At 35.2% G+C, this 9,040-nt stretch overlaps 1 protein-coding gene across 1 annotated transcript; it reads left to right on the top strand.

Annotated features, from left to right (window-relative positions):
• Positions 1 to 5,465: 5,465 nt before the first annotated feature.
• Positions 5,466 to 8,386, top strand: LOC112514891 (UDP-glucuronate:xylan alpha-glucuronosyltransferase 2). Its single transcript, XM_025121522.1, has 3 exons — positions 5,466 to 5,633; positions 5,745 to 6,390; positions 7,251 to 8,386. The coding sequence occupies exons 1-3, from the start codon at positions 5,466 to 5,468 to the stop codon at positions 8,192 to 8,194; spliced, it is 1,758 nt and encodes a 585-aa protein (XP_024977290.1). The 3' UTR covers positions 8,195 to 8,386.
• Positions 8,387 to 9,040: the final 654 nt, after the last annotated feature.

Genomic DNA, 9,040 nt, shown 5'->3' on the forward strand with positions numbered 1-9,040 from the left:
ATCCTTTGGTTTATGCATTTAATAGTTTGTTGAATGAAGATCTATTCTTAAGGGATGTGCCTTTTGARTAGGAGATTAGGTTCCTAGTTTTCAGCTATTAGTTAGCCTTATATTTGTTTATCCTTTCTTTGTTGCTTATCCTTTAGGCCTATAAAGCCAAGTACTTTCTTGATTGAATAATACTTAGAAAAGCTTTCTCAGTAAACTATCTTGTGCTCTGTTTATTGTTCTTAACAGTGATGACAACATATATTATTATTAACGACARAAGACACTCATATCATCGGTTACCACTAACTAACGACGATCYTATATCCTTTACGCTTGTCGCTATTTACTCTCGACAAACAAACATTTCGTGATATTTAAATGCAGGGTTACTCTTCATTAATGATAACGGACATAACTGAAGGAAAGCATTCAAAACCATTAAAGATAGAAGACCATTTTCACTATCAAGGCTCATAAAAGATGCATTTATGAAGACAACTTCTATATAAACAGAGTCCAGTTCAAAGATAGAGGACACACAGGCTACATATGAAGTACACAAGCAACATACAAAGTTCACCTGAAACTCTCAAGCAAACTCATGATTATTTAATTACGATCGTATCATAATCTTCATACTTACGACCATTGTCATACAAAGGACGACGTCCKTGTTTGACTTCACTATTGCATTGACGATCTTAAGTGTCGTCTGTGGTTTTTTCTCTTGACATGGTTTTCTGCGTCACAAATTCTTGTATTTTATTTACTTTCTYGTGATCGATTATTGTCCTTCAAATGATACTATTTTTTAGTTGTTAAAGCTCCACAATGACCATAAATTATTTGTATAAAATAATATCTAGCATAAACAGTTATCTGATAAATAATATTACTAGGTTATTACAAAATAAGATATGTTGTTAAATTATCATAATGAAATACTAGAAAGGTACGCGCACAATGTAACGAGACATATCTTGATTTTAATGTTCCGTTTTAATTTTTTGGTCTCTGTCGATTTCATAATAAGGTTTTATGTGGTTTTGAACAAACACTAATGTTTTTTTGAATCAAATACAAAGTTGAATATATCATACAAATTTAAAAAAAATTTAAAAGTTCTCATTTTTCTGTGTGATTTCTTTAATTCAAAATTTTGTTATAATTTAATTTAGATTTAATAATAAACTGATTTATTTTTTGTTTAATAATATAATTTTTTATAAAGATAATAACTAAGTATTCTGYTARAACTCAATAMTTATCCTAATTATATTTTAGATTTTATATTTAAAATGAGAAGTTAATATATAATTTTTTATAAAGATAATAACTAAGTATTCTGTTAGAACTCAATACTTATCCTAATTATATTTTAGATTTTATATTTAAAATGAGAAGTTTATCTTGTATTTAGTTATATTTATCTACAGTTAGTTACACGAATCCAAACATGAAGCTTAATAAGTTGTATTTATGTACAATTTACTAGTAATCTTGAAATTTTTAAGTAATATGCATCAATAAGCAGTAYTTCATGTATAAAAGATGGTTTTACGARTTTTTATCAAATATTTTATAATATAATCAAGAACACTATGAAGAAGTAGAGAGAAAAARTCAATATCTTCAAAGTATAGTCAAACTCTCTATTACGTAAAAGAATTTTTACAATTAAGCATCCTACTCACAATTACAAGACTAACACCCTATTTATAGGGTCAAACAATAAAGCTGCCTTTCCACCTGGAATCTAGCCCTCATGGCCTCCCACACATGGCGAATCCTTACCAATAGGGATTTGCTTTGGATTAAATGGATCCATTCCTACAGGCTGAAAGATCGTAACTTCTAGAATGCCCCGATACGCAGTGATGTGGGTTGGGGCTGGAGGAAGATCCTTGGTATGAGGGAAAAGATAAGAGATTTCATTGTCTCCCAGATTGGTGATGACGCGTCCACGTCTTCCTGGTATGATAACTGGCACCCGGCTGGCCCCCTCTACCGGCATTTCTCCGCCCGTACTATTCTCAATTCTGATCTCTCTCTCTCTCTGCTTCTGTCAGAGATATTGTTTCCCAGGGCAATTGGACGTCTCCTCTCCTGAGGGACATTTCAAACCCTTCTATCCGTGTCTCTCCCCTCCCCGTTCTTTCTCCGACCACCCCTGATAAGCTCCTCTGGAGAGCTCGGGATGGTCGTCTCACTCCTTTCTCTGTTCGTGAGGTGTGGCTCTCCCTCCGTCCAAATGAGCCTGATGTCCCCTGGAATCATATTGTCTGGTTCTCCCAAAGCATCCCTAGACATGCCTTCATTCTGTGGGTTGCTCTCAAGCAGCGTCTCAAGACGCACGATAAACTTCGGTTCTGGGAGACCCATGCCGACCTGTCCTGTGCTTTCTGTCAGAACGGGCCTGATTCGCATTCGCGTCTTTTCTTTGAGTGCCCGTTCCCTAATCTGGTCTGGAATGGTTTAAAAGCCAAGCTGAACCTCAATGGTGTCCCGGATAACTGGGAAGATATTATCAGTATGTTCCAGCAAGTCACAAAAGGAAAGACTATTTGGTCTATCATTCGTCGCTTAGTGCTTGCTGGGACTGTCTACCACCTGTGGCAAGAAAGAAATAATCGTATCTTCAAAAGCAAGAGAAGATCGCATATTATGGTGGGTAAGACGATCACTGATGATGTCCGGTCCAGGCTCCTTAGCCTGACTTTTAAGCCCTCCCCTAACGTTGTCCGGGCTAGGCTTGACTGGAACCTCCCTTAGCCGTCTGTTTTCTTGTGTGATGTTTGTCTTTTTGGTGTGAGCTCCTCCGCTCTCCTGGTTTTCTCGGTGCGGTCTAGGGTGTGCCTTTTTTAGGCCCCTTCTCCTGCCCTTGTGGTGTCCCCCGTTGTTTCCCGGTCTTGGTTTGGCTGGGCCCTTCCCTTGTGGTTGGTTTCTTTCTCTCCCTCTCTCTCTCCCCTTCTCCCTTTCTTTCTTCTTCTCTCGCCCTCTTTTTGGGTCCTTTCCCTCTCTCTTCTTCTTCTCTCTCTCTTCTTCTCCTTCCTCTTTCCCTTCTCCTGTGTTTCTTTCTTCCTTCTTCTCCTCCGGGAGCCTTGGATTTTCTGGTGGATGTGGTTCGCCCCCACCCGAGCGCGTATTTGTTGTTTTGTGTTTAGTGTTTTGCCTGGAGGGGTCTCCCCCCCTCCCTATCAAAAACAATAAAACTCTAGTCAAAGTCAAACCATACAAACAAAGTCAAACATGATGTCTATTTTAATTATAGACAATAGTAACTTTTAAGACGAATACAATTTTACACTGACTTTCAGTCCTAACAGCATCAATAAACAGTTACAAAATTTTGAAAAAAAATATACCAATGTTAATATCAAATCAATTATTTAAAAGTTTTCATTTTTTATGTAATTTTTTTTATTTTTTTCTTATAATTTAATTTAAGTTTAATAATGAAATAATTTATTTTTGGTTTAATAATATAAYATTTTATAAAWATAATAATTAAGTATTTTGTTAGAACTCAATGATTATCCTAATTATATTTTAGATTTTTTATATTTAAAATGAGATGTTTATCATGTATTTAATTATRTTTATCTGTAGTTAGTTACACGAATTCAGATATGGAGTTTTAATAAGTTGTACTTACGAATAATATACTTGTAATCTTGAGTTTTAAGCAATATGCATTAATAAACAATAGTTTACGCATAAAAAGTGGTTTTTAAAGAGTTTTTGTCAAATGTTTTATAATATAGTATAGATAATAATCGATAACAACTTATTAAATCTTAAATTATCAAAAAATTATTTATAAAGAGGTAGTTGGTGCATTTTGCAATAATATAAAGGTGMAAAACTTTAGTCAATAGAATATTTAATCAAAGTTTAACATGATTGTAATTTTCYTTTTTATGAAAATCCAGGTTTTCAATTTATTTTAACTTTTTTGTTGTGAAAAAATTAACGGATTTCAAGTTTAGAAGAAAAACTCTATCTTTATGATATTCCGATCCACACCTTAGGTCGGTACTCAGGCTCCTAGACATTCCTACGGCAATGACTATTGACCGAGTCAAAGGAGTTAGGAAAGAAACGAGGCCTACATAAATCAAGCGTATCATTATTGGATAATTATTTTATTATGTATCTGATATTTGATATATTAAGTCTATGTAAAATTGTATATTATTTGTATCCCAACTAAGGCCATACATGTTTGATAACTATAAATTATTTTACTTTTTGTGAATATTAAAAAAAATTATTTGGTTAATTATAAGTTAGTCGAAAAGTCATTTCAAGTAGCGTTTTTAATAAGCTTCAAGAGCATATTGTTATTTCTTTTTCCAATTTTATATACTTAATATATTTTCCTAAATAATTTTTAAACATGTCATTTTAGATCATTTTGTATTGAATTTTAACTTATCAATTAGGTTTTTTTTAATAAAAACATGATTATTTTATGAGTTAACATTTAATTGTTAGCTGACACAACCATCTTATTAGTCAACAACTAATATTTCAGCTAGTTTATCAAAATTATAACCTAAATTATTATAATTTTATAACCATTTTGTGGGCTAATTTTATTAATTATTTTTATAAAATAAAATGTTTAATATTTAATTATGCGATGTTGATGGTAGCTTAATAACTTTGCTATTTCGTAACGGCTAATAGTGATGTTTCATCGCTCCTTTAGAAACTTGGAAAGTTGACAACCCAACTAATGAGTTGTTGGCCATGCCTTACTTACCGGTTACCACCCATTATTCTTATTTCTATATTTACCATTCTACCCCTTCCCTTTTCATTGACCAAAAAGAGAAGGAAAATATATAATAACAAGATTTAAATGAAAAATTAATACAATCTTTTATTAAAAAAATTCGTAAATTCATGTATTATTAATTCTTAGTAAAAGGTTTTAACCCTTATTCCATATTTTAAATTTTTTAAAAATCATGAATTAAAGGTTTTAAATTATAGTGTATATATATTACATTCAGTTATAATCAAATTAGCTTGTCACAAGTCATTAATGATCGTGAGAAATACCCACGTTCCTTCGTCAAACTCTTTTTTCCCTAGTTCAACTTGGTCGCTAATGTCAAATTCCAATGCTAACCGTCACATAATTAATAAAAACCGGTTTTTCCAAAAAAAAAAAATGAAGGGTGATATCGGAATTTTACAAAAGCCCTAGGACATATCACTTGAAAACCAACTACATATTGCAAATCGGCAATTCAAGAAAATAGCTCATCTTGTCTCGCCCTTTTTGTCTCTATGATTAAAAAAGACCCCAAACAATCAAAGATGGACACTTGTTAATTTCTTTGATTGAAATTCAATTCTGATCTTCTTTCTCCAACTCCTTTATATTAATCTCATGATCATATATTTGGAAAAATTCATTGCAGTTTTGGAGCCATTTTTCTCTTTGAATTCTAAGAAATAAAATGTGGAAGGTCACCCCTTCTAAATCTTTGGTCATTAGGATCAATCTTGTTTTCCTATCTTGCTTTCTTGTAATTTATGCCACCCTCCTTCTCCGGCCATCGACCAACATGTACCACCAGAATGCGACGGCGTACGTCCGTTGTTCCCTCCGTGACTGTCATCACAAGGTAATGTGAGCCGCCTCCCATGGCTGCCGGAGGACGTTCTTTGTTATCCGGCCGGCGAGTTTTAACTAATGATCATGTGTTAAATATTTGGTTGTTTGTATATGTTATTAGGTGGAAACTGGGTCCAAGATGAAAGCAGTACTGTTGGAAGATGCAGTAGAGTTGAAGGAAAATGGTGGAAGGAAAATGGTGAGGAGAGAGAGGCCAAGTTTCTTGAATGGAAGTGGTTTTATGGGAAGAGGGATGAAGATGGGGATGGTGAATATGGCCGGAGAGGATTTAAGCGACTGGAATGTCGTCGGAAAAATAATTCCGGTGACGTTTGAAAAGGTTTCAGATTACTTCGAATGGAAAGACTTGTTTCCTGAATGGATTGACGAAGAAGAAGAGATGCATGGAACATTGTGTCCAGAGATTCCAATGCCGGATTACAAGAAATATGGGTATTTGGATATGATAGTGGTGAAGATACCATGCAAGTTTCCGGCGGAAGGGTGGGGGAGAGATGTTTTCCGGCTGCAACTGCACCTAATGGCGGCGAATTTGGCGGTTAGGAGAGGGAGGAGGAGCTGGAATAGGAGGCCAAAAGTGGTGGTTTTGAGTAAGTGCAGGCCAATGGTGGAGATTTTCCGGTGTGACGATTTGGTGGTGCACGACGGCGATTGGTGGTACTATGAGCCGGATATGAAAAGATTGGAGCAGAAGGTGTATTTGCCGGTTGGCACTTGTAATTTGGCTTTGCCTCTTTGGGAAAAAGGTACTCTCTTTTTTATTTATTTTTAAAATAAAGAAGAACCCGTAACCAATACGTTGTCAAATACGCTTAATATCATCTTTCTTTTCCGATTTCATGTTTTACAAGAAATAGTATGGTCGTGCAAGGGGGTCACAACTATTTTTTGTCGTAAAACAACAATAAATAAATGTTATTTTAAGTTCATGTAATTAATTAAGAGATATATATATACACGTGTGATACAAGAATCGTAATGTAGTCAAGGATTATAACACATATACATATTCACACACATAAACGTAGATTAGATAGAATGAACGCAATATTTATGATAAAATGATGAACATAAACTGTTACGACATTAATTTGTAATGAATAAAGATTACACTATTTTCGTTGGTCCTTGGGTTTTACAAGAAAAGTGAGGCCGGTTCGCCAACCAAAACTAACCATATATAAATAAATGTAAAGGATATGGTAGAGAGTTGGTATCACTTGTTTAGGGTAGTTGAGAGACTATGGCAAAGGTACATGACTTGTCAAAGTTTGGTCACAAGTCAATTACCAATGTGTGTGAGATCAGCCTCTTTCTCTTTTTCTTGTTCGTAACCAAACGTAAGACCACATAAATAACATTAAACTTTTATGTTATTTTTTGTTTTGAAGATTTGGTGTTTTTCGTCCCTCAAAATGCTATTTTGTAGTCTCACGAAAATATGCCGATGATCAGGTTAATTAATTGAAGTTAAATAACCTGTCCTAAATTTATTTTAATTTTTACTGAAGAATAAATTATTAAAATAAACAAATTAGATTATATAATTTTAGTTTGAAATTTAAATAAACATTTTCACATTTATTTATTTATTTATTTTTCTCAGGGATTGATGAGGTGTACGATGTAAAAAAGATCCAAAAACCCCACCCCAGGAGTCAGTCAAGGAAACGGCAAGCTTATGCCACCGTCCTCCACTCGTCGGAAAGATACGTCTGCGGTGCCATCATGTTAGCCCAAACCCTCCTCAAAACAGGCACCAAACACGACCTCATCCTCCTAATCGACACCTCCATCTCCCTCGCTAAACGCCACGCCTTGGCCGCCGCTGGTTGGACCGTCCGAATCATCGAACGAATCCGTAACCCACGCGCCGAGAACAACTCCTACAACGAATACAACTACAGCAAGTTCCGGCTATGGCAGCTCACCGATTACGACAAGATCATCTTCATCGATTCCGACATCATTGTCCTCCGCAACCTTGATATCATCTTCACATTCCCACAAATGTCCGCCGTCGGCAACGACAACTCCATTTTCAACTCCGGCATTATGGTCATCGAGCCGTCCAACTGTACTTTCAAGCATTTCATGGAACAAACGAACGAAATCGTCTCCTATAACGGCGGCGATCAAGGATTTTTGAACGAGATCTTCGTTTACTGGCATAGATTACCGAGAAGGGTTAACTTTTTGAAGAATTTCTGGTCAAATACCACTGTCGAATCCAGCATGAAGAACCAATTGTTCGGTGCCGATCCACCAAAGCTTTACGCGATTCATTATTTGGGTCTGAAACCATGGTTGTGTTACAGGGATTACGATTGTAACTGGGATATTGGAGATCAACGAGTGTATGCTAGTGACGTGGCACATGGGACATGGTGGAAGCATCATGACGCCATTGATGAGAGCTTGCAGGGCCACTGTAAGTTGACGGAGAAAAGGAAGATAGAGTTAAAGTGGGATCGAATGCAGGCTAAGAAAATAGGGTTTCCCGACGAGCATTGGAGGATCAATGTGACGGATCCGAGGCGCCGGGGTTGACACTGATGGATCAATTCGATCAATCGAGTTTGTTGAAGATCATTTCGTTAATTACTTATGTTGATTCTTGGTTTTGGTTATAATTTTGGTGAGGACGTTCGAAGTATCATCTGCCATAGTGATTCAGCTTGATGTACATAAGGAAGGATTTATGTATACTTAACAACTGTATGGAGATAAAAATATTTGTATAAAAAGTCGTATTTAGTAATTGGTTCGATGAACATTATAATTCACTATCAGTACGTGGTAGATCGAGAAACTCATGTGACAAGACAGTATCAAAAAATTCGAAAGTTGTATAATTAGCCATTTGACACTTAAGCTTTCGGGTTATTCGGAAATGGTCCGTATGACACCATGCATTAACGATAACGAAAACACATAAATTTGACGAAATTAACAAGCATTTCAAAAGAAACGCAAGACATCTAAACATCTTAATTTGTAGATTTCTTGATTGTATTTTGTTTTCCCTCTTAATTGGGATGGTATGACCTACGTAGGCTTCGATTTCTTGTTTTTCTGTGTGGCAGCTAGTAATATATATATATATATATATATATCTATACTACATATATAAGCATTTAGACCAATGTCTTAATTACAAGATTTTAAGCACAAGTTACAACCATTTTATGCAAGAATTTCAAAAATCTCTTAATTACAACTTATAAAGCATGATGTACAAGTTGTTTATGCAAGAAAATGCTTCAGACTTGATAGGAATGCTTAAGACCTAACCAGAATGCTTCAGACCATCGTTTTAGCTTACAGACTTGTAAAATCCCTTTTCTGTGTCTATTCTCAAGCGCCAAAAACAAAACCGGAATGCTTCAGACCATC

Source organism: Cynara cardunculus (genome assembly GCF_001531365.2).
Source record: "Cynara cardunculus var. scolymus isolate 2C chromosome LG 6, CcrdV1, whole genome shotgun sequence".
NCBI lineage: Eukaryota > Viridiplantae > Streptophyta > Magnoliopsida > Asterales > Asteraceae > Cynara > Cynara cardunculus.